General features: G+C 38.2%; 1 protein-coding gene across 1 annotated transcript; it reads left to right on the top strand.

The window, feature by feature from the left end:
- On the top strand, positions 1-26,933 carry LHX8 (LIM homeobox 8). Its single transcript, XM_033405915.2, has 9 exons — positions 1-266; positions 2,260-2,346; positions 2,744-2,905; positions 6,727-6,848; positions 8,922-9,142; positions 9,656-9,759; positions 14,358-14,453; positions 20,929-21,112; positions 26,330-26,933. The coding sequence occupies exons 1-9, from the start codon at positions 186-188 to the stop codon at positions 26,404-26,406; spliced, it is 1,134 nt and encodes a 377-aa protein (XP_033261806.1). The 5' UTR covers positions 1-185; the 3' UTR covers positions 26,407-26,933.

The following is a 26,933-nucleotide window of genomic DNA, read 5'->3' as shown; positions in this document are numbered from 1 at the left end:
AGAGCAGTCCATCAGAGTGCTTACGGTCACAGCGGCCTCTTTGGACGAAGACTTGTAGCATTCTTTCTCTTCTCGGTGTCAGCTTTTATTAGTGCGCTGGGGCTGGGGAGGCGGGCCAGATCGGCAGACACGGACAGCCTCTGACCCTCTGGAGTTGGTATGTGATAAGCAGCCCTAGCAGTGCCATGTATTGGAAAAGCGAGCAGATGTTTGTGTGTAAACTAGAAGAAAAGGACGTGCCGGAGCTGGCAGTTCCTCCCGAGAAGGTGAGCGACCCGACGCCTGGCCAGACCAGCTGAATCGCAGTTTCCTGCGAGCTGTTTGCGCTCCTAAATGAGGTTCAGAAATTACCTGTAACGGCCTCATCTTCAAACCTGGCAGTTTTTTTTTTTTTTCTTACGTAGTAGCGTTAGTCAGTAATCATTGCCTCCCCTCCCCACAAGCTCACTTAACCTGAGGCCATGGAGACCGTAATTTGGGAGACGAAGCCTCAAGCCTAAGGCGCTCTCGGGTACATGTGAGTCGTGCTTTTGTTGTGTTTGCAGTGGTGAAAGGGCGGTGGGGAGAGTGAGTCGGGAGGTCCAGGCGGCTGTGGGGTGGGAAGGAACAGAGGCGCGGCTTCCCGCTCCCAGCCGCCGGCGGATGCTTGCCGGCCCTAAGGAGCTCCACCGGCCGTAGGGCGGTCCGCGCTGCCGCGGCCCCACAGCGAAATAGAAGCAGACGTGGTTCCAGGAAGGCCTCTGGATCCTAGGGCGGGCTACGAAGGCCATTTTACTTTAAAAGACCGAAAGAAGCCAACCCCAGGGCTCTCGAGTCACACCATTCTTCGAGTAGATGGGGGGAAACTGACAAACTCTCACCTCACTCTGGAGGCAGGAGCCGCGGCGTATCTCGCGTTTTAGGTTTGAAAATCATCTGCAGCCTGTTTGAGCGCCTCCGCCGGACCCGCACTGGGCACTGCTGACTTTGTCTTCGCGCCGACGCTGGCGGGGAACACTCGGCGAACTCGGGGCTCTTCTGCCTAAACTCTTTGTGTCTGCGGCGCTGGGTCCCGAGTAGGGAGCGCACCCGAGGGTCCCGGCGGAGAGCCCGAGGGACCGGGGGGCTCTGACAGTATCTCTTCTGGTGCTACCAGAGTGAGGGAAAGAGGGAGGCGAAGAGACAGAAATGCAGAAGTGTGGGCCGTTCGAGTTCTGGGACCCCCCCCCGCCCCCCAAGCTAGAGTTTCCGTAAACGAAGGCAGAAAAAGACCAGAGCGGCTGCGTTTTCGTTTAAGAACAAAACTCCTACAAAGGCTTGGAAACACTTGAGTAATGCGCGTTGTTGCTTTAAAACATTTCGACCGAGGTTGGGTGAGTTTTTTTTTAATGACACAAATTAAATTCAGCTGGATATTTTCCATTATTCGACCCGCTTTTTGCGCTAGCTAAAAATAATCCTTTAGTAGCTCAAATGTTGACTTACCGAGCAATAAGTGGCAATTTACACCTTAAAGAAACGAGTATAAATCACTCGCAGCTCTAATTGCTGTAAGTTTACGAAAGAGCTGCTGGCTCGGTTTAATCTGAAGCATTTTCATTCAAATTGTCATCGGAACAAACACCAGGCTTCTTAAATCCCGCTGTAATTAGCTTTCAAGTATCCTATTAAACCTCTTCACCTTTCGGGCTATCCAATTCAAAAAGCCCCCTTTTAAAAATATATATGTGTCTTGCTCTTTTAATTGAGGCTATTAAAGAAATCAAGTTCCTACCCCCACCCCCTCCTCAAATCCTCTTTTCTTCTCTCCCACTTCACCCCACCCCCATGCACCCCCTTTAGCCGGGTGATCCCTGCTCCGCTGTGATTGACGTCTAGAAAGAAACTGCTTTGTGCCGGGATGATTGTTATTAACTTGTTACCCCCGGCAGGGGGGCGGGGAACCGACGTGCTACGGTGAGCGCGGGGACCCGGAGCCCCGAGAGCGCGGCAGCGCGCCGGGCGAGCCCTTGGTGCTCCGGTGGCCGCCTAGTCGCGTGCTGAGGCTGCGCCGCCGCCGCCGCCGCCGCCGCCCGCTGCCTGCAAGGGAGGCTGCGTCGGCGTCGGCTTGCCAGGCGCGCGCGGGCCCAGGCGCCCAGACGGCTGCACGTGCGGCCCGGAGCGCCGTGGGCCTTCATTAGTCCGCCCCGCGTGCGGAGAAGCTGAAGCTCTGGGCCGCACGTGCCGGCTCTGAACTTCTCGTCTCTGTTCCTCCCCACTTCCCCGCCCTCACCTCCTCAGTGCCAGGGGCTCATGTCGGAGGAGTGCGGGCGGACTGCAGCCCTGGCGGCCGGGAGGACTCGGAAAGGCGCCGGGGAAGAGGGACTGGTGAGTGGGTAGGGACCCGGGTGGCGGCGAGCCGGGCCGTGGGGAGGCAGCCCAAGGACGAAGGGCTGCTGTCCCCGCGCTCCTCCCCGGGCGCAGTTGGGCCCTCGGGGAGCGGGTGGAGAGGGGTTCTGGGGCGGGGGGAGAAGCTGAGCCAGTGTGGCGGGCTGCGCAGGGCCGCCAGGCGCCCCAGGTCCTTGAGGTCAGTGGTCTGCAGCCCCGGCGGGGGCGTGGTGGGAGCATGGAGGCGGGGGGAGAGGGCGAGAAGCGGGACCTCAGAAACTAGGGGTGGTTTGGGGTAAGGGAGGGGAGGCTGTGAGGGAGCCCCCGTGGGTCTGTGGGATGGGAGAGAAGGAGGGGTCTAGAACCGCCTGAGACCGCGCCTCGTGGCTTCCTGCAGGTGAGCCCCGAGGGAGTGGGGGACGAGGACTCGTGCTCCTCCTCGGCCCCACTGTCCCCGTCGTCCTCGCCCCGGTCCATGGCCTCGGGCTCCGTCTGCCCCCCTGGCAAGTGTGTGTGCAACAGCTGCGGCCTGGAGATCGTGGACAAGTACCTTCTCAAGGTAGGGCGGAGCCGCGAGGCCCAGGGGCAGCGGGGTTCCCCGGGAGCTCTGGGAGAAGAGAAAAGTTTACTTTCCCTCTCTTTTCCACTCAAGTTCTCGCTGGAGATTGTAGACTTTCTCAGCACTATGGCCCAGTCAGGGGCAACTCATGCGGTGGGAAAGAGTGGGAGAAGAAATCTTAGAATACCCGCTGTTGCAAAACTGCTTACGTGTGACCCATCCTGGTCTAGACGTGCCGATACCCTGGGTGGATGTGCTGGAGTTAGCCACCTACTTGTAGAGGAACAGAAGTGGGGAAATGCTTACCCATTCTGGAAACAGGGTCCTGCCCGATTATTTTTACTGAGCCTCGGGTTATGGTCCCTCCACCCCCAATAACACCCACACGTCTGCCTGCTTATGAGGACTCCAGGTCTGTATATGTTGATCGATTTCCCCTTTTCAGTGTCTCCTTTGGTGAGAACCACTGTCAAGTGCCTTAAAGGGTCTTTTCTGGATAGATATTTTACAGTCTTATGTTTATTTACACTAACCTGAGGCTTTTCCAGAGTAAAAGTTCGTAGTAGCATTTAAATGAAAACCATTTTCAATATCTTCCTCCTCTCATTAAGGTTTAATACTTAAGGGCCACCGAATGATTTTTTTTTGTTAATGTCATCTTCATTGCTTAGTGGAAAAAAATGGAAATTGATGTAAATTTATACAAAACAGAAAGAAAGAAAAATACTTGGGATGAAGTGCTTCAAGTGGTGGTTTGAGAGTTGACTGTCTTGATTTGTTTTACTTCTCTCAAGATATTGTGGGGGAGTTTTGGAGTACAAATTCTGGCAGGCTAGTTACCCATGTCATTGCATGAAGGATCATAGTCCCTTGTGTCTTAATTCGAATACCATGGAATTTCAACTTCAATAGCTTTTTAAAACCACTATTTAAAATAATGATCTCTCCTACACTGACTTAGTAGCAAACCAGTTCACTTTCTATTCTCCTCACCTCCCCCCACCCCAGTTTTTCAAAAGAATTCATTATGGAGAATATGAATTCAGAAAGCAAATTAGTGAGTTTCTTTAAATTTCTCCCTTAACATACAAAGCTGCTTCATCTGGGGAGTTGGAATGATACCCTGTAGATACAACCCAGATAAAGCACCAAAAGGAGTTTTGGTGAAAACGTTTAAAAAGTGACTAATTTACTTAATTGGTGGTTGATTCTTAAAGCTGGCTTTCTCTTTAAATCTGCATTCTTAAGATTTCCATTCCAGTGTTTCCACACCTGAGCCTTTTTGGATATTTAAAAACCATCTTTTGGATCAAACCTAGTTTCTTATTTTCAATGAGCCCTCTCAGTAATTAGCTTAATCTTTAAGAATGTTTCTTGATGGATCTATAATGGATCCACTACACAGCAGAAAGGATAAAGAAAAAAGTTATTATAAAGTGACTCAACATATCCTCTGGAATAGATAAAATCATTTTTAGTGTTCATCTTTTATATGTTAACATATGTTTATGTTATATATGTGTATTGTATAAAATAATGTAAGTTATCTGAAGAGTCTTTTAAAGCTTTCCTTTGTAGTAGGACCAGAGTCCTCTCAATGAAGTCTTCTACATACAGTCTTAGTCCACCCCTTTTTGTACATATTAGTATATGTACAAGAAAACTAGCTGCTGCTTATTATATAGGAAACTAGTTCTAACAAAAGTTTGACACTTTATGATTAAAAACTGAGTTCTTAACTTTTTTGCCCCCATTTTGTGTGCTTATTCTTCCAGATAAGTTTGAATTCAATTTGAGTCACTGGTGAAAAAATAATTGTTAGACCTAATAGAATATTTGAGGGTATAACTGTTTAATATAGAAAAACACCATATTGTGAGGCAAGTTAAATGGAGTTAGAACAAAAAACATGAGAGGAGTTAGATGCATCTGTTGCCCCATCTAATACTTCAGTGTCCTGTCATTTGAGTGATTTTTTTCTGGCTTGGTCCTATATATGTATACATACAGAGATTGGATCAATGTAGCCATCAGGAAAGGTTTATAGTCGCCAGAATTTTCTCTGTTCACCTTACTTTCATCTCTGGAAAAGAAATGGAAGATGAAGGGGATTTTTTTTTTTAAGTAAACTTTGAGGAAGGGTGGCAAACCAGGCATTACATCTGGCTTTAGGGAACTAGAGAATGGCCATGACTCTTGCCCTGAAGCCTGCATCTAGCCTTGCTTAAAAAAAAAAAAAAAAAAGAGCCTGGATAACATCAAAATGCAGAAGGCCTTAAACAGTGGAATACTAAAGGAAACCTGTATTTCTACACTTTAACTTAATTGGGCCTGTTTGAGGAAAAAAATAGAAAGAAAATGCATCTCTAATTAATAGGACAGCATTCACCATTGTTAATTTTTTTATTTCGATTTCCTCAGATTTTTTTCCCTATTGTTTCCTATTGCTATTTTCCCTGTTTTCTTGTATGGTGAGCATGTAGTTCTTTTATAGCAAGACCAAAACTTAAAATTTCACTAAAATGATACTCTCATTAGTGCTTTGGAAAGAGACACATAACTGTAATTAGAAGCCAGTGAAACTTTCTTCAGCTTCGAAGGACCCTTTATATTTCATATCACAGAAAAATATGTTGAACAGTAATGCTAATATGATAGAATCATTGGACAAGATAGTCTTTATTATGAAATAGTTTAGCAAAAGCTGTATTTCACAATTTCCCATTTTTCCAATTTCCTAATTCTTATATTAGGCATTAGATCCATTTGTAGAGTATAACTGGTGTTTTTGCATCATTGCCGTTGTTTTAAATGAAATTTAATTAAGCATAAGCCTAGTTCTTGTGTCCATTTAACAAGAGCAAAATTTAGGAGCCTGCATTACAGGCAAATTGAATTCAATACACATCTTCGTTTTTGAAGGCTAAAGGTGTGCCGCTTATACTATGATAGCAACAGTTTAAGGTAAGGCTATTTATGATTTGTCCCCTGATTTGACAATGTTTCATGCTCCTATATAGAATATAAAGTGCTGTGATTTATTAAATTAAATCAAAGCATTTAATGTCTTACTTCCTGAAGTATAAATGGCAAATAGTTGGGTACCTTTTTAGAACTGCTTATAATAGATTTATTTTTTTCCTCTAGTAACCAAATCATTAAAGTAGGGTTACCAATGCTTTTTGTTTTGATTATTTAATGTTAGACGGGAGCCAGGGCTTTGGCCATTTCAACATTTAAATCTACCTTAGGAATTTCTGTTTTGTAAGTAAAATGGATTGCCTGGCTTCTTTACACGGGTAAGTATTTCTTACAAAGCTTCTTTTCCATTTTCTTTCTCACTTTAACTAAAAAGTAGATTGAGAAGGGATGTGGCTTGAATTCTTTAGCTACCATGTTTCACGGTGGGAAGAATTTGGTCAAGGAAAAAAATATAAAACCAGTATGTAGGACTTTAAAGTGGCCAAAATTTTCCCTGTGTTCATATACGTTCGATAACAAAACAAAACAAAAACAAACAAAAAAACCCTGAATAGACACTCAATTAAAAAAAAAAACCTGAATTTTTCAAAAGTATATTTTAAAAATTAAACACAAAGTGTATAACATGCTGCTGTGATTTTCTGGTTGAGGTCTAAAAGAGAATATATCTAGATGCGTATTTGTGTAAATGACACCTCTTAGATAGAAACATTCAGAGCATGTGTTAAAATATTAAGAGGCCAGCTTTTAAAATTGCCTGATACAGAAAACCAATGAAAGATACTCTTAAGTGTGTGGTATTAGAATGGCTTTTCATCCTAACCCCTTCTTCTTCACAGGTGAATGACCTGTGCTGGCATGTTCGGTGTCTCTCCTGTAGTGTCTGCAGGACCTCCTTAGGAAGGCATACCAGCTGTTATATTAAAGACAAAGACATTTTCTGCAAACTTGATTATTTCAGGTACACAGAAACTTTTTTTTTTAGTAAGTAGATACTCCAAGAAGGTATTACACAAAGAGAATTTTGTAAATAGCCTTTCTTGTCCAGTTTTATTTACTGAAGCCCACTTTTTCTTATACAATGGATTTCAAAATGAGAATGCTTCATATTTTTGAGGTATAATTTGTATTAAAACAAATAAAATTAGCATGCTTATGTGTTTTAGGAACTCAGTATACAAAAATTAATTTTAAATAATTATTTCCACTTTGGCGAATGAAAGTTTTAGGTATTAAAAACAGGGAACTTCTTTGCTGTGCAGAGATATAAAGTATGAAATATAAGATGACTTATTATAACAAAGCCCTTTGTTCAGGGGGAGTAGCAAGACAAAAATGAAGTAATTATGGGGGAAAAACAATCAAGGTTTTGTTGTGCTTTTTCCAGTTTACTGTAGAATGACCCCTCGTAATATACCTATAAAATGCCAGCAGTTTGGAAACTGATTAAACCATATTATTCAGAAGAAGTGACCATTCCAGTATCGGAAATACACCAAGTCTAATTACGTATTCTGCCTAAAAATCCTGTTTCTTTTGTCCGTTCTTTGATCTTTGCTTTGTGAGACTGTATTTGCCTAGGATATTAAATGTAACATTTTCTCCACATGGTCTCTTTATAATAGTTTAAATGTAAAGTTTCTTCTAAGATAGCTCTCCACTAAGAATTAAATTCTGTCTTGAAATTGAAATCATCCTTAAGCATGACTTTTGAAAATTATCACATTTTTTCCCTATTTGCATTTCCAAATGAAGAAGAATGTTCATTGTGAAATTGGGAAGTTAATAGTACATACTGAAGTTTGTAATACTAATTATGTTATTTATATTCAATTTCAAAAACTGATTTAAGAGAGTTTAGTGATTGATTTGAATAAAATTGCTAGATAATTTAAAGCACTTCATGAAATCCAGAGTCCTTTATTTTATAAAGTCATAGAATTTTATAATTACCCAAAACATGTATTTCTCATTAGGTTTGCTCTCTGTTTCCTCAAAAATAGTAGCAGTTTGCCTCCTCTTTCACTTAAGATATGCTAATCTTAATTTTTTTTTTTTTTGGTAATTTAAAGCCCCTTGAAATGTTTGGTTTCAGAGACTTATTGAAAGTCTAGTTCTTCAGGATTTTTTTTTATACTTCATATTTTACTATATTCTGAAATTTATTTTTATGATACAGTTTTTCAGATTAACTTAAAAACTGGCAATACCTCTATACTTATCTAGTTTAATGTGGATATGCCAGGTTATGACTGCAATTGTGGTAGGAGATATGACAGAGAGTGTCTGGTCACTAGGACTGAGAGAAAAAAGAAATCTTTACATCTGGCATTTTGTTAAGATTAACTTGCATTTAATGTCCAGATATGTGTCTAAAAGTTTTAGGTAACATTTCCCCTTCTCTTGTGGATGGTATTGCAACAGTTTGTTCACCAAAGGAAACATTTCTGAGTTTTCCTTCACTGAGGTTTCTGAGGTTTCCTCACACCAGAGTGAACAATTTCTGTTCTATTCATTCTTTGATAATATCAATTTAAAATGTTTTAACTTTAAAAAAATATTTAGAGCATTTTCTAATTATCTCAACTTGGTTTTAAGATGTCATTATTTATATCTTCAATGGTATGCTTTTGTATTTTTAGGTTTCAGTCTCGAGTGTGTGTGTGTGTGTGTGTGTGTGTGTGTGTGTGTGTTATGTTGAGTCTCTAGGTAATTTATAAATGCACTGATATTTGTTACAAGAAGGATACTGAAACTCCTATGTCATTTATTTTAAAAGAAAAAAAATCCTTTTCTCCTTTAGAGTAACAATGAGAAGGTTTTATTTTATAAACAGGTTTGAATTATGATCCCATCTCAAGTCTCGATTGTGTACCATATGACTTTTAAAAAATAATTGATTCCTGTTTCCTTTTCAAAAGATTTAAATACTTGGGTTAATCCAATGAGTAAATAATGTGTTAATTTAATCTTAGACTGATGAATATCTCACCAAGCATTAAAATCTTCACCTCCCACCCTTCTATTTATGTAGAAGGTATGGAACTCGCTGCTCTCGCTGTGGGAGGCACATCCATTCTACTGACTGGGTCCGGAGGGCCAAGGGGAATGTCTATCACTTGGCGTGCTTTGCCTGCTTTTCTTGCAAAAGGCAACTTTCCACAGGAGAGGAGTTTGCTTTGGTGGAAGAGAAAGTCCTCTGCAGAGTGCATTATGACTGCATGCTGGATAATTTAAAAAGAGAAGTGGAAAATGGTAAATATATACTTAAAATACTTTTGAATCTTTTGGGACAGTGAACACAGGGACAATAACAATTTTTCCTAAGGTCGTCTTAAAGCATTACTTTGTGCAGTGTAATTGTGGTGAAACTCATTAAGCCCTCTACTGTTAGTGATGGTCTCCATCTGTTTATTTACAAGAAAAGCCATGGCATATGTATTCGCCTTGTGCCATATTCTCAGGAAGCAGCCTTGAGTTTAGGGTTCTGTTTTGCTTTTGTAACCATTTGTTTCCTTGTATTTGCCTTTGTAAGGATGAGCCTTAGATGTGCACTTCCAAATTGGTACACTTTTGACTAAATATACAAGCCTACAGATGGAATATTGTTTCCACAGTATGTTTCTAGTATGTTCTAAAACTTAAGGGATTTGGCAAACTAGATGTATACAGTTTCATACCAAGCCAAGAGATGCAAGAAACCTATTATTGTATGATTGTTCATACAACAATCTATTATTGTATGAATGGTGTGTTTTTTAAATGCAGGTAATGGGATTAGTGTCGAAGGCGCCCTCCTCACAGAGCAAGATGTCAATCATCCAAAACCAGCAAAAAGAGCTCGAACAAGCTTTACAGCAGATCAGCTCCAGGTAGACATGACAATGAATTTATGAGTTTTTGAAGCCCTTCCCCACCTAAAAAAAAACACAAAAACCACCAAACCCAAACTAACAAAGCCAAACAAAAAATAATCTCTATGGTGTCTTAAAACATTTTTGTTTTCAAAAAGGTTAGCCTGTGCTTTTTGTGAAAACTAACTTGTTAGATGTATGAAAACATTGCCCTAAATATTGTTTATCAATATTTTGAGAGTCATGATGTGATATGAACTCGTCATTCAAGTTCGTCTCCCTGGGGTCTGTTAGCATTTACATCAAAGTGGAAACAAAATGTTGATCTGTTCTGACTTCCTGATAAAAATTACTTTAACCCAGGCATTTACATTACTACATGTAATTGTGCTAGAAGATAAAATATTTGGGGACTCTTAACAGAAAGAGACGCTCAGTGTGTAGGTCTGTGGGACACTAATGTGTTCATCTTTTTAACAAACCACATTGAGTCTTTTAATGGACAAGATTGTACATTTTCTGAGTAGGAAAGAATTGTAAACGCTTTACCATAACTAGGAGTCTACCGATTGACTCCAATCAAGTAGACCCTTCTTGTTTTTAAAGAGGGTAGAGGGAGTAATTCTATAATTTGATGCTAGAGGTTCATTATGTTCCCTGAAAAGGGAGGGATTATTTTCAACTTAGTTGCCCTTAATATAATTGTCATAAGTTCTGTTTATACAAATTGTCTTGAAAGTAATGAAATAATTACTCCTTGCTTTATATTTAAGTCTACGCATACAATGATTCTTTCTGGCATTTTTTTTCAGATAAAGAAATCACATTTTCTAAAAGATTAATGTGACTGAAATATTTGTTTTATGTTAAGGAGAGGTAACATCTGTAAAGCGCCTACCATGTATAGCTGGGTGCTTTACACATAGTATCCATCTTAGCTCAGACTTGTAAGGATATTTATACAATGTTAAGAAATGAAGGTAATATTTTGAAAACTCACTTATAGTATTCTAATACTTGGCAGTATTTAAGATGAATGCAGTAAAAGAGAGGATTTTTATTTTGAGAATGATTAAGAAAGAAGCCTTGATATGACACAAATATTCCAAGGGAACTTAATGGCATTGGAAGCAATCTAGCATTAAAATCTAGATCTATTCTAAAAAATTTCCAAAAGATTGTTTTTGATTTCTTAATTTAGGCATAGACTGCATGGTCAGTAAGTAGGAAATGAAAGATAAGGCAGTTGAAAGAGATATCTGTTTGAACCTTGCTTTTCTGGGTGCCTCATTTGGTTGTAATGAAGATCACGTAAAGCCCCAGGTTAGGAGATATGAATAGCTGTGGGAGATCTGGCAGCAAAATACCCAGTAGTTAAAAGGTGTCTGAGTTAAAATATAATCTCTAATATAAATATGTTCTGTTTATAAAGTGGGCGGTTTCCATGAAAGCCTGGCTGTAACTTTAATAATCATAAGGTTGATAGCTTTAGTTTGATATAAAAATTTATTAGTAAAAGGATACCGAAAATTTGAAACCACTTTAGGTAGATATACAATCTCATATAGGAAGATAGAGGCACTAATTAAATAGAAAGGGAATAATATTTGTGGAGGTCTTTGTATACCAAGTCTTACACCAGACATTTTCTCTACATTATCTTCTTTTATCTCTTACAATTCCTTGATATAGGTAGCCTCATCCAAGAAGTGTAGGGACTCCCCCAGAGCAGACCACCAAGGGAATGGCAGAGAAGAGATTTGGACCCTGCTCCCCAAACCTCTGGTCTTTTCATTTTGCTTGGCCTCCCAGGAGACCATGAGTAGAACTGTGCCTTAACAAGGCTCCCCTTAATGGCAGTGGCAGCTAAAACGAGTGAGATTCTGAATCTTGTAGATAGCCTTATAGTTTTAAATTGCAAATGTGCATAAACTATTTAAGCCATGCATTATCATATGAAAATGTGATCTGAATCATGTTTTAAAAATTTATATCAGGATCATAGGTTTTTAAAAATGAAAGCAGAAATTATATACTTTCAAAGCATGTTCTCATTTATTCAGTATTTATTAGCATCTATCTGTGCCAGGAATGGCTGAAACAAATGAGACACAATCCTTGTCCTCAAGTGTTCTTTGTAGCTTAGGAATCTAGGATAAGTTGAATCATTATACTTTGCCAGAACCTCTAATAAATCAGGCAGTGTACCTCATTGTCAAATTGTCCTACTTTTCAGACAGCTGAATATATTTAAGTAGTGCTTGAATTTAGCAAAACAATAAAATATAGGTGATCAGTAAGTCAAGACTATTCATAGACTACCTGGTTTGGACTTATACGACTTAAAATGAGAGGAACAAACAAATTTCCCAAATTCTTCTTTAGAAGCTTATGGGAAGAAAAAGTAGTTTGACTTTCAGAATAGAGTGCTATTTTGTGTTGGCAAAAATATTTCAAATATTGTCTCATTTGTATAAATTGTATTTTAAAAGTTCTGGCAATACTATGGTTTGCTTATTGTAATTGGAAGTATTTGCTCAATGATTATTAATGTTAAACATGCCAGGGTTAGCACCTACTTTAATCTGCTTTCAGATCAAGTTGGTCAGCTGCTACTATGCAGACTCCTCACATTTCTGGTAGACATTCTGGCCTTAAAATGATGTGTCTACAGAGGCTTGCTCCTTGACCATGTTAAAAGAGCTCAGAAAAGGAGTAGGGTGGGTTTTGGCATCATTAGTGACCAGAGAGTAATGAAACCAAGTAAAAATTAAAAGGGTTCTTTTGTGAGACTAAACACTGATGGACACATCTTACTTTTCCTTTAGCATATTCTAGCTTTAAACCATCAGTGTTGATTTAAGTTTTCCTTTATTCCTTAATGAGAAATTGTTTTAGTAAATGTAATTTACTTCCATTATTAAACTTGTGAATTTGAAATGCATTTGTGAAAAGCATGCTGTTTTTGTTTTATAAATTATCAATAATGGCCTTACAAACAAATCTTCAAATATCTGTTCAGCTTTTCTGCTTGAAAAATTAAAAAACAAAGACATAATTTGTTCATTCTTTTTTCTCTTTGGGATGTTACATGCTCAACTACGTATAAACACAACTCTATTTGTACATGAAGATATTAAAGTTAACACATTTGGAGTAGGAGAGGAAGAAAGAAGTGAGCTGGGCGAGATTATAAACTTTTAGGCTGATTCTGCCCATTTTTTTAAAGAAAAATTACATGTGCTGTTTACAGCGAGTGTGTGGACAAGTGTAGTTGGATAGGAAGCCAGGAATACCTTATTCTGGAAGAGTCACTATCAGAGAGAACTTAACTGAAAAAAATTATATAATTTGTAAACTTCACAAGGTTTCCTGGAACAACATCGGTCTTTTTCTCCACGCTATCTTCAGATTTTCCTCACATTGTCGAGGTTCATTCCGTCACAAAGTCTTCACTGTGTGACAGGAAGGGGGATTAACTCCTGCGGATATGAAGAATAAGACAGTCCCTTTGCCCTCAAGAAACTCACTATCTGCTATGGAGAGCTCGACTTGCTAACACATTAGTTAGCTACCCAGTGACAAGTGCAGTGGCAAAAGATAGTATTATATGAGGAGCATAGTGGAGAATGCAGTTAATCTTGCCTCCTGGAAATGGTGTCGAGGTCAGCAGGACTTAAGGTCATTAGGTAGATTACCCCCATCACATGCCCACAGACATGCACAATCATGTTGGGTGCCAGATTCCCCTTTCTCATTCTTATAATACTTTCTTTATATTTTATAATACTTCCCTCTATTGACTTTTAAGTAATAAAATTCAAATATCCCACTTGATTTCCGTGATTTCCTTTTCTGAAAGAATCCAAAGCCCTTGGTGTGTGCTTTTATTCTGGTACTCCTCCCTCCCCCCACCCCCACTCCTCACCTCTCACTTTAGCTTGTATTGTTGCTAATTATTGGCATGCGTATATCTTCTCCTAGGAAGTTGAGGCCAGAATCACTTGGGAGCTTTTCCATCTATAAATGTTTAGAGCTCAGGAAATTCTTATTCAATGGGCTGATGGGTGTCTCTTTTTAAGATCCCAGATGTTCCTTTGCATAGAGCAAGTGCTCAAAACAATTAATGATGGAGTCATTACAATTAGGTGGAATCCATCTGTTGCACTGTCTACTTTTGCAGACTGATAAACATTGTGGTAGGGGCCTTGAACCTGTTTTGCTCAATAGAGGCTGAAGATTAAAAAAATATTTTTTAAAGTTTTTTAATGCTAGCAATTTTTAACAAAACGGAAAAAATAGTAAAGAGACTTATACTATTATGCATTTGTGGGTTGTCAGAATGGAAGAAAAGATGAGCTTATTTTTAACAGCATAGTTGAGACAAGTTTTTATGTTGAAATAGATTTTTTGTAAGATTTCAACATAGCAACTTGTGCATAAATGTACACAATATGCATTCTTTTTTTATACATACTTCCCCATATTGATTTTCAAGTAATAAAATGCAAGTATCCCATTTTCTTGTGCATGTCTTATCTCTCCTGTCATCAAAATGCATAAGATTGAGCTTCTTATTTTTAGCTATTTACCACCTACACTTTTTTAAAAAACAGGTTATGCAAGCACAATTTGCTCAGGACAACAACCCAGATGCACAGACCCTCCAGAAACTGGCAGAAAGGACAGGCTTGAGCAGACGTGTGATACAGGTGATTATTTTAAAGGTTAATCCAGAGATGTTAAAAGTTCTAGGTCTTTTTTTTTTCCCCCTTTTGGTATCTGGTTTATTTCACTTAGCATAAATGTTCATCCAGGTTGTAACATGTATCAGTACTTCATTCCTTTTTATGGTTGGATAATATTCCAGTGTATGTACCACATTTTATTTGTCCATGGACGAATATTTGGGTTGTTTCCACTTTTTGGCTATTATGAATAATGCTGCTATACATATCAGCACACAAGTATCTGTTTGAACGCTTGCTTTCAGTTCCTTTAGATGTATACCTAGGAATGGAATTGCTGGATCATATGGTAATTCTGTGTTGAGCTTTTTTTTTTAATAGATCTTTATTGGAGTATAATTACTTCACAATACTGTGTTAGTTTCTGTTGCTCAACAAAGCGAATCAGCCGTGTGCATACACATGTCCCCATATCCCCTCCCTCTTGAGCCTCCCTCCTGAGCCTCCCTCCCATCCTCCCTATCCCACCCGTCTAGGTCATCGCAAAGCACCAAGCCTATCTCCCTGTGCTATACTGCTGCTTCCCACCAGCCAACTATTTTACATTCGATAGTGTATGTATGTCGATGCTACTCTCACTTCACCCCAGCTTCGCCCTGCCACCCCACGTCCTCAAGTCCATTCTCTATGTCTACATCTTTATTCCTGCCCTGCAACTAGGTTTATCAGTACCATTTTTTTTTTTAAGATTCCATATATGCGTGTTAGCATAATGAAACAACAGACAAAGGATTAATCTCCAAAGTATACAAACAGCTCATGGAGCTCAGTATCAAAAAAACAAACAATCCAGTTAGTCTAGGTCTTTAAAAGTGTAAATTGTTGTGGGGGGGTTTGTTTTGTTTTTTGTTGTTGTCATTGTTTTGTTTTGTGAAGAAATGTGAAAGCATCAGCTTGCCATTTTAGGTCTCTTCGCACTCGAATCAATTTTTTTAAAACTTGATAATTAGCCTGCTTGGTCTAGGCTTCCATTTGTTGACCATTCATTCATTGCTCAGAGCAACCCTAAGGATCCTCAGGCTAAAAAGACAGCTGTGGTTCCAAGCTAGATCCGGTTTTGAGGCCAGAATTTTTTTCTACTTTTCTATTGTGTATGTGAGTGAGTGGGGGAGGGGTGGGCAAGAGGTGGGATATCTATGGCCTTTGTTAAAGATCCTGGTAGAGGGAGTGATGTAAACAAAACTAGGGAAGGATGAGTTAGAGCAAATCTGTTGACAGATAAGATTTATGTTTGCAGATTGTGGGGGATGGAATTATTGGAGCTGAACTTGGAGAGGCTGTACATGTAGAGTTCTCTTCTGAGCAGGAAGAGATTTTACGTGATTTTAGGAAGAAAGGTCTGGTGACAGTATGTGGGAAGAATTAGAGTTGGGAGAGGCTGCATAGAAATTGACACATTAGGTGTGATGCCCAGCAAAATAGTAATTTTTTTGAAAAGAGATTTAACTGAGGTAGTGGCCTAGAATTCATCCGAAAACGTTTTATTGACTGAACACTGATGGCAGGTACTGGATGCTAGAGAGACAAGAAAAGGACCTGGATACTGTAATGGGGAAGCAGAGAGACATCAAAGATGACTCTTAAATTTGAAGTCAAAGTATCCATGGGAATGGTGCTATTGACAGAAATATTATAGGTGTTTTTAATAACGGGTTTGGTAGTTGGGAGGGAGATGAATTCCCTTCTAGCTGTGATAATCAGATAACGATGGTAGCAGTTGAGCACATAAACAGGTATTTTAAGGATGAACAGGACTCAAACAGAGAGATCCAGTCCCATGAAATTGGGTAAGATCCTTTCAAAAGATATCACGGACAATAAAAAGGGAAGAACGGACTTTATGGAGAGAGCTGTTTGAATTGGGCCATTACAGTCAGAATCAAGGAATGAATCTGGTATAGAAGCATCATGGAGGGCCAAGGAGTTAGGTGGGTTCAAGATGGAAGTGGTCAACTGTGTCAAGATTTTCTACTACCTTCAGATCAGGGAAGTGGAAAATAATTTTAAATAATATTTAAGGTTAAAAAAGGTGTAAAGAATTAATAATGCTAGTGACTGTAACTATCGAGATGAAGTTCAGTGGGGAGAAAAAAGGTTAAGTCCAACACTGCACATATAATGTTTTACTTCTTAAATTGGGTGATTGGTAAACAGGTATTTATTCTTTAGTTTATTAAGCCTGAAGTATTTCATAATTAAAAAATCATTTATACCAAGAAGTCAGTGGGAAAGACCTGATGATATTGTATCTTCTCCAAAGACCTAGATTCCCAGTGGATTTGGTTGGGTGCAGTGTAATGAGGCTCTCTGAAGAGGCAAGTCCTGTGACCTCAGTATTTTTCAAATGTCCAGGGTATTGTGTTTGTTTCAGAGTGCCAAATTTTAGAAAGGGACTAACAGGGAACCAATGTGAAAAGAGTGCTCCCTTTACAGGAAGGTTAAGGTCATGAAAGTCTAGAAATTATGTGCTGGTATTAACAGCAACAGGGATATTTATCTGGAAAAAAGATCCAGAGATGGTAAGGGAAGGAATATAAACAGTATAAACAGAATAGGTGTCTTTAAACGTATGTGAAAGGCTGTCCCACAGGCAGCGGGATTGGGTATCTGCAAGGGAATGTAGGAAAGAAACAGATTTCACTCACTATCAAGAATTTTCTCAGTATGTAAGTCTACAAAAATGGCATAGGCTACCATCGAGGTAGTGAGTCCCTGTACCTGGAAGTGAAGTTTCCTTTGTTGAGGTAGTTCAAACTTAATGGTCTGAGGGGTCCTTCTAATCTAAGACTCTATACGTTCAATGACAGTGACTGCTGTAGCTAAGTCCGATTCATGATTATTATGTTTTAGATTATTTTGAAGTTGGAAGGAAAGGAAAACGGAGGGTTTTCTGAGAGCTTTTCTTATTATTTGAAGAAATAAGGACTGCAGACAGACATCTGTCATGTAATTTCCAGGTATTTAGGTCACCAGTATTATGAGCAAGTTAACTTCATTTCAAGCACTAGAACTTGGAGAATATGCTGTTGGATGGTGGCTTTTAATATGTGAGGATTGAATTTAAATATTTTTGATAAGATGGCAAAGGAAGGAGTACTAGCAATTCAAATATATAGTCCGTCACAGTATTTTTGAAGGATTAATTACAGTGATCTCAAATCGTAGTCATAACCTCTTCGCCTAGCCTACTTCCTAGCATTGGGCACACTTTAGAAAACTTAAAGAAAAGAGATTTGATTACTAGGCCTTGATTCTGATATGCAAACTAGGCTACCCAAAGATTAGGTAGAAGTAATGTTCTTATACAGGGTGTAAGTACAGGTGTCACCTTTACTAGCTAAAGTCTGCACAGTGAGACATTATAACAGAGCAGATCGTCATTGAGCTGAAATCACAGAATAAAGATGGATGATTTTACTTTTCACACTCTGCATTCAGATACAATCACTGTTAACATACCCTTTCAGAGAGGTGAATTATGAATTGTGTATCTTACAGAAACATGATAAAACACTGCTATTTCTTCCAGTCAGTGTGCTCAAAGTTGGCTTTCCATATTAAGATCTACATCATTTTTATTGCTACACATATTGAGCATAGCACAATTTATTTAGTTTATTTCCAATTTTTTACTATCATAAAAATGCTGTAGTGAACAACATTGTGTGTATACCTTGCATGTTTGTTCGGTAGTGTCCGTAGGATAAATTTCTAAAAGTGGGATTGTTGAGTCAAAAGATAAAACAGTTTTGGGCCTTTGACTGATAGTACAAAAATCGCCTTGCAGAAAGTTCATAACCAATTTATTCTACCAGGACCTATGTGTGAAATTTCCCTTTCCCCAACGCACGTAAATCCTAAAAACTGTCATTCTTTTACATCCTTTCCAATTTGGCAGTCAGAAAATGTCATTGTTTTCATGTATATTTCTTTTATTGTCAGTAAACCTTAACATGTGTGCTTATTTTGAAAATAAAATTTGTATTTTTTAGTGCTCTTTTCTATTGGGTTATTTCTTTTCTCTTTATCGTACTGATGTTTATTGTTTATCATAGTTAAACTTTCATAGTTTATCAGTTTCCCTTTCACTTATTTTTTCTACATAGAAATTTTACATGGTTTTGTATTCAAATCTCTTAATATTTTTTTCTCATAGCTTTGGCTCCACCTAGAGAGTATATCAACATTGGCTTTTGTTTCCTTAAACATTTATGGTCGCAATTATTTACACCTAAACCCTAATTTATCTGGAATTGACTTTTGGTTACATGTTGTAAAGTAGGGATTTTTCTATTTCTTTTCTCCCAAACTATTAGCCAGCTTCCTCTAAATATTATGCCAATACTGATTTCCCAATAATTTAAAATTCCATCTTTTTCATACATTAAATTCTCATATTTGACTCTTTGGGTTTTCTGAGAGATTCATCTTATGCATTAGTCTTTTCTTTTGCAGAATGTCTACATGGCCTGCTTTCAGCTTATGTATTTTACAATTTAGAACTCAAATTTTTTAAAAGAGTATGTTGCTCATAAGAAATTTTAACCCTTGTTAGAGGTTTGAAAGCAGAAGGAGGAAATTTTAAGTCAGTGAGGAGAGTCAAAAGGACTGCATTTTATTTCTGAAGCTAGGTAGCCCTCATGTCAGAAGTTGTTTTCTGATGTCTGGAATCTTCAACTATATTTTGCTGTGCAAGTTACATGACACTTTGTGTTTTCAAACCTCTCTCTGCTTAATTACCTGTTGATCTTTCCAAGGAGCTATTTGAATTAGCATTAAGGTAGTCATTCTACTGTTTATGTCATGCTTTCTTCATCTTTATTTAAAAAGTCTGAGATTTTTAAAAATAACTGAACAGTTTCCATCCAATATATAATTTATTGGAGACATAAGATACTTTGAAGAAACTCTGGGAATCATAGCACCATGTGTTTTAGGTTATATGTAGTCCTCTGGGTGCTTGTCTTCCGGGCACTGTCAGGGGAAAAGGCAGGTGGCAGCAGTTCCTGCTTACAAGTTGGAGAATCTGTGAGTGTGTCTTCTTGGCTGGGTGGGTGACAGCAGTGGCACCTGTTAAGGAGGAACTGTGACTGAAGACTTTGGGTAAAGTCTCTGTATAGGTACCTAAGAGTCTAACTAACGCTCCAGAAGAAGGGGGAGAAGGCTGTGACTTCTCACTCCTTTTCCTTGATACATGCCTAAGCTTGTTCCTGAAATATACCTCAGGTGCTACCACTCAGCCACGTGCTCAGACGCCATTGTATTATTGGTTTCTGTTCCTTTGGTTTTAACCCCTTGAGTTTATACTTTGCAGACTTCTGTTTGTGAGTCCCAAGGACAAGGTGTGCCTTTTGATATCAGGGCAACTTTTTCACATAAATCTTTTTTGCAGCTTCCTTCTGTTCCACATTATTTAGCCCTGATTCCCTAGTGCCATCAAGTACCTACCTACCAGCCCTAGGTAGAGACTTATGCCCCTAGCCTTCTCCCCTGATCCCCAAATGTTCTTACCCTAATTTCCTTAATGTTTTTATCCCTCCACTTCTCTGTCTTCTTATGACAGACTTGTTCTGAGTGATAGCAAATAAATACTATAATATTTTAATAGAGAAACACTCTGTAGACAAGTTTTATCTAAGAGCAGGGAGTTCAAATGCATGTAGCTTAGATACTGGAAGCAATCTGGGCAGTCTAGCCTTACTTACCCTGACCTGCACATAAAACTCTGCTTACCCAGAATATGCTTCCTTTATTTCTGTGGTAGAGTGGACAACAGGCTGGTTAGCTCTTTACATTCGGTGAACTGTTTCACCAGTGGATGTGTTTGTTATTTTATTCTGCTTAAATATCACTAGTTGTTTCTTATTATAAGCCTAACCTTAACCTGCTTCTTAGAGAATAGCCTATGTATTTACTAAGAGAAATTGAACTCAGCAGGTTACAGTGTGACTGGAATAACTGAATCAAGAGGTTTGTAGAAAGCTTTAAACTCTCAGTAGGGATTTTAGTCATTTGAAAAAAGATTTAAAGTAAGTCCAGCAGGTGTCTGAGAATACATTTAGTAGTGCATTTTTTAAAGTTTTCTGATGAAAGGACTTTTTCTGTTTTCTTTTTTGTCCTAAATGCCAGTAGTAAAACCAAGGAAACTTTTCTGGAATTTTGAATCCCTTACCCCATTTTTATTTTGGAAGATGCTGGCTTAGTATAGAATCAGGTTTTAGGTAAATCAACAAATAATTATTATTTGGGCAAAGAAAATGACCATTGATAACTGTGCAAAATTGTTTCTCTTGTGTCCACAGAATTCTTTTTTAGAAAGCTTATTTAGATTTATGCTGCGCTTATATGGTAGAATGAGGTCGCATTCCTTGGTAAACTGAACTGGTAATGTACTCAACTGATGATGTGACATAGCTACATTGCTTTTCTCCTCCCTCAGGTGTGGTTTCAGAACTGTAGAGCACGCCACAAGAAACACGTCAGTCCTAATCACTCCTCCTCTGCCCCAGTCACAGCAGTCCCGCCCTCCAGGCTGTCTCCACCCATGTTAGAAGAAATGGCTTATTCTGCCTATGTGCCCCAAGATGGGACAATGTTAACCGCGCTGCATAGTTACATGGATGGTAGGTATCCTAATATTTAACAGCTGCCTCCCAAGCAATCAATTTCTGGTACCTTCTACTAGTATATTATTGATATACTATTCACATTTTTAACTATTACCTCAGTAGGAGCTGAAAAATATTGTCGGGGGTGGGTGTAGTAGGGAGAACTACCCAACATTCTTATATCGGTGACTGCCTTTTAAGGGACAAGTTTAACACTCACCTTACGGCTAAAATACAAATATTGATAATGACTCATAGTGCTTGATTTTAACTTAGGAAAAACATTCTCTTTGTTTTCTCCTGATAAGTATTTAAATAATTTATTTTCCTATGGTCAGAGAAAGTATTCACACCCAGATTTTTAGATTGGGGTTTACTGAGTTTTGTTAAAGAAACTTTTTTATTGAAGCAAAACATACATATAGAAAAGTGCACACATAAGTATTCAGCTTGATGAATTAATAAAATGAACATATCCATGTAAGTACTAGCCAGATGAAGTAGTAAAACGCAGTTAGCACCCTGGAAGCCTCTCTTATGTCCCCTCCCAATCATTTTCCTCCTCCTCCAAAGTAATATTGTGTTGACCTCTAAAATCATGTTCTAGTTTTGCCTGTTTTTGAGCTTTATATGAATCGAACCATGCAGAATGTATTCTTGTGTCTCACTTCCTTCAATTACAGTGTTTGTGAGATTCATCTGTATTGTTGCAAGAATGAGTGATTTGTTTGTTTTCATTGTTATACAGAATTCCACTGTAGGAATATACCACAATCCACTTTAGGGTTGATAGACATTTGCGTTATTTCCAGTTATGCATATGCTGTGATGGAGCTTATTGTACATGCCTTTTGGTGCCCATTAATTCACAGTTTGATTTGGTATATACCTGGGAGTAGAACATAGGATCCTGGCTACACATATGTTCAATTTTAGTTGATTCTGCCAAAAAGTTTCCAATAGTGGTTGAACCAGTTTACACTGAGACCAGCAGCACATGAGAGTTCAAGGTGCTTCACATCCTTGCTAACACTTGGTATGGTGTGACTTCTTAATTTAGCCAATTTAGTTGTGTAGTGTTATCTCATTATTTTCATTTGCTTTTCCTTCATCACTGATGAGACTGAGCATTTTTTCATTGGGCATTTGTATCTTCTTTTTGTGAAGAGCTTATTCATGTCTTTTGCTTGTTGGTCTGTTGGCTTGTCTGTTTTGTTTTTTCCTTGATTTGTTCTAGTTTTGGCTATATATTGAATATAAATAAGTTTTTTGATGATTGTATGTGTTGCAGATATCTCCTCTTCAGTGGTTTGCTTTTTCTCCTCTCTTAAGAGTATGTTTTATTGAGCACAAGTTCCTAATTTTAATGTAGTTCATTTCATCAGTTTTTTTCCTTCATGGGGAGTGCTTTTCTTGTGACCTGTTCAAGAAATTGTTCCTACTCAAAGATAATGAAGATATTTCTCCTATGTTATCTTCTAGAAATTTTGTTAAATTTGTTTCACCTTTGACATTTAGATTTACAGTCCATCTACAATTGAATTTTGTATGTGGTGTAAAATAAGGAGCAAAGTTTTTGTTATGCTTATGAAAGTAGCAATTTCTCAGCGGCTTTACTGTGCCACACTTATCATAAATCAAGTGTCCATATAATTTATGTGTCAATTTCTGTACCCTCTGTTCTGTTTTATTGGTTTATTTATTTTTATATCAATACCTAATTGTTTAAATAATGCTAGGCCTATATTCTTGAGATCCAGTAATACAACCTTGTCCTACTTTGTTGTTCATTTGTATTGCCATAAATTTTTCCACCAAAAAAGAGAAAACAATTGAGATTTTGATATCTATTAGATCCATTTGTAGGAAACTGCTATCTTAATAATATCGTCTTCCATACCATGATCTCAGTCTGTCTTTCTATTTATTTAGGTCATCTTCAAATGCTCTCTTATATTCTAGAGTTTTCTGTTTAGTAATCTTGCACATGTTTTGTTAGATTTATTCATAAGTTTTTGTTTTGATGCAGTTGTAAATGGTTTTTCCTCTGTATGTGGAAATCTAGGTTGGCAGCTGTTTCCTTTCAGCACTTTGGCAGTATGAATTACATTGTCTTCTTGCTTCCATTGTTTCTATGGTTTAGAATATAGATAGTTAATTAACTTGATACCACTTATTGTTGAAGTCAGCTGTTGGTCTTATTCTTGCTCCTTTAAAAGTGAATCTCTTTTTTTCCCCAGCTTTTCTCTTTATGTTTGGTTTTCAGTTTTAGTATAGTGTGCCTAAATATGCTTCTTGAATAGGTAGTTTGATGTATTTCACTATTCAAAAGGATCAGATTTTGTCTCTTCAAGTATGGTTTCTACGGTTATTGAAAAAGTCCATATTTTCCAGCATTTTGACCGTCCATGTTCCAGTCTAGATATTCTTCTGACCTATCTTCCAGTTCACTAATTCTCTCTCTGTCTAGGCTGTAAGACTCATCCACTGAGTTCTTAATTTCAGTTATTGTGTTTTCAATTTTTAGAATTTCCATTTCATTCTTTTATATAGTTTCCACTTCTGTGCCAGAATTATCTATTTTATCACTTCATTCCTTAACAAAATTGTTATATTAATTATAGTTACACTTAAGGACATATCTGACAACTCCAGTATTTTGTGGGTCTGTTCTATTGTTTTTTCCTCTTTGTTTTCATTCAAGTCATGTCTTATTTGCCTTGTTGTTTTTTTATTGCACTTCAGATGTTAGGTATGAAAACTATAAATAATTTGAGGCTCTGGTTAATATCTTCCACCAGAGAGGATTTAGTTTTGCCTTTGGCAGGCGGTTAGGTTAGAGGGAGATCAACTTAATCCAATCAGGCATCAGTCCTCACAAGGGCTGGTGTATTTCAGGGTCACTACTCCTTGGAACTAGCCTTTTGGGATCCCCCCAAAAAGCTTACATTTTGTTTTGTTTTGTGTCTGTCATTTTTTTTTGAATTTTTGAATTTTATTTTATTTATTTTTTTATACAGCAGGTTCTTATTAGTCATCCATTTTATACACATCAGTGTATACATATCAATCCCAATCTCCCAATTCATCACACCCCCACCCCCTGCTGCTTTCCCCCGTTGGTGTCCATACGTTTGTTCTCTACATCTGTGTCTCAATTTCTGCCCTGCAAACCGGTCATCTGTACCGTTTTTCTAGGTTCCACATATATGTGTTAATGTACAATATTTGTTTTTCTCTTTCTGACTTACTTCACTCTGTATGACAGTCTCTAGATCCATCCACGTCTCTACAAATGACCCAATTTCATTCCTTTTGACGGCTGAGTAGTATTCCATTGTATATATGTACCACATCTTTATCCATTTGTCTGTCGATGGGCATTTAGGTTGCTTCCATGACCTGGCTATTGTAAATAGTGCTGCAGTGAACATTGGGGTGCATGTGTCTTTTTGAATTATGGTTTTCTCTGGGTATATGCCCAGTAGTGGGATTGCTGGGCCATATGGTAATTCTTTTTTTAGTTTTTTAAGGAACCTCCATACTGTTCTCCATAGTGGCTGTGTCAATTTACATTCCCACAAACAGTGCAAGAGGGTTCCCTTTTCTCCACACCCTCTCCAGCACTTGTTGTTTGTTGATTTTCAGATGATGCCCATTCTAACTGGTGTGAGCTGATACCTCATTGTAGTTTTGATTTGCATTTCTCTAATAATTAGTGTTGTTGAGCAGCTTTTCATGTGCTTCTTGGCCATCTGTATGTCTTGTTTGGAGAAATGTCTATTTAGGTCTTCTGCCCATTTTTGGATTGGGTTGTTTGTTTTTTTAATATTGAGATGCATGAGCTCTTTATATATTTTGGAGATTAATCCTTTGTCCGTTGATTTGTTTGCAAATATTTTCTCCCATTCTGAGGGTTGTCTTTTCATCTTGTTTATGGTTTCCTTTGCTGTGCAAAAGCTTTTAAGTTTCATTAGGTCCCATTTGTTTATTTTTGTTTTTATTCCCATTACTCCAGGAGGTGGATCAAAAAAGATCTTGCTGTGATTTATGTCAAAGCGTGTTCTTCCTATGTTTTCCTCTAAGGGTTTTATAGTGTCCGGTCTTACATTTAGGTCTCTAATCCATTCTGAGTTTATTTTTGTGTATGGTGTTAGGGAGTGTTCTAATTTCATTCTTTTACATGTAGCTGTCCAGTTTTCCCAGCACCACTTATTGAAGAGACTGTCTTTTCTCCATTGTATATCCAATCAGGCATCAGTCCTCACAAGGACTGGAGTATTTCGGGGTCACTACTCCTTGGAACTAGCTTTTTGGGATCCCCAGAAAATCTTACATTTTGTTTTGTTTTGTGTCTGTCATTTTTAACGAGGGCTTCTCTTCAGTGGTCCCTGACCTTTCATATTTATTCCCCACCACCCAAAGTCTAACTCCTGAAAACTTTGCTAAATGTCTCAGCCTCTCACACTCCTTTTCTTTTAAAATTGTTACCAAACTTGTGGAGGAAATGTAGCCTCATTTTATTTCTCTCCTTCTCTGGAACTTGACTTTGCAAGTTCTCACTACCTGGGTATCTTTCAGATGTCTTCAAATAGATTTCTAAAAATTTTGTCCAGCTTTCTTAATTGCTCTTAGAGGGACATTTGGTTTGAAGCAACATAGTTCTTACTGAGAGTGGAAAGTTCATTTTAAGGTTTGATTAAAGAAAAAATCAGAGCCTGTACCATTGATGCATTTACCTACACTAGGATTAAAGTTGTGTGTGTTCACATGAATGACTATAGTGTTGCCCGAGTCAAATGTGTTTTGATGTATGTTTAGGGACGAGGCAGTTCAGCATTCATAAATGAGAATTTGGGGCAGGGGTCACCCTATAGAGGCACCTTCGTATGAAAGCTAGCAACGTCTATGCAGGCAAAGCTCACGTGTTTCTAGCTGCAGGGTAAAGTGCAGTGAATGGGGTATGGATGGAGGACAGTAAAGTGGCAAAAGCTTGTGACCCCAAGTAAAGATTTTGGGGTAAACCATTCCTGGATTCTCATTTAATACTATACTCACTGTGCTGAATAAGCTAATGCTCCTGCTGAGGTCAGTGGAATGAGTGTAGCTTGGTGCCCTCAGCTATAAAATCAGTAGTGAGAGAACATTGCCTTGGATTGTTTTTTGTTTGTTTTTTAAATCAGTTTTATTTACCCTACAAAACTGATCCACAAATTTCTTTCTATTTTGTAGCTCATTCACCAACAACCCTTGGACTCCAGCCCTTGTTACCCCATTCAATGACACAACTGCCAATAAGTCATACCTAATTCCTTTTTTCAGGGATAGAAATGATTAAGGATATAAACTTGTCATTTATTATGTATAAAATACCATTGAAAATATATTAATGTTAATTTTTTATTTAACATCCAAAGCATTTCCAACATCACTTTGCTGCCCAGGTATGTATCTCTAGTTGGCCTGCAAGACACTTTTATTGATTCTTCATTTTTTTGTAAAACTTATGTTTACAAGAAGAAAACAAATCAAAACTTTTTTTTGTATTGTATGGAAATAGTTCACTCGAGTGTGTATCTGTTAATTTATTTGTCATCAAAAGAGCACTTTGCCTAAAAGAAAGGACTGACAAGTGTGCAAAATGTTTACAATCCTTTGTGAAATTGTAGTGTATCATTAGTTTGTATCTGTAAGTTATTGTTATAAATATTACCTGTATTTTTTGTTATATACAGCTTTATACTTTGAAGCTTGTATCTGTGAATTTGCAACTGAAATTTATTTTGCCAATGTTTTCTGAATGAACTGAATAAAGCTTCTGTTGTAGCATGCCATG

This window comes from Orcinus orca, chromosome 1 (genome assembly GCF_937001465.1).
Source record: "Orcinus orca chromosome 1, mOrcOrc1.1, whole genome shotgun sequence".
Classification (NCBI taxonomy): domain Eukaryota; kingdom Metazoa; phylum Chordata; class Mammalia; order Artiodactyla; family Delphinidae; genus Orcinus; species Orcinus orca.
This window is presented reverse-complemented; position numbering and strand designations above follow the sequence as displayed.

Coding starts and splice junctions, on each gene's coding strand:
- LHX8 (XM_033405915.2), top strand. CDS start 186: ATGTATTGGAAAAGCGAGCAGATGTTTGTGTGTAAACTAGAAGAAAAG. Junction 2,906..6,726: donor TGGACAAGTACCTTCTCAAG/GTAGGGCGGAGC, acceptor TCTTCTTCACAG/GTGAATGACCTGTGCTGGCA. Junction 6,849..8,921: donor TGCAAACTTGATTATTTCAG/GTACACAGAAAC, acceptor CTATTTATGTAG/AAGGTATGGAACTCGCTGCT.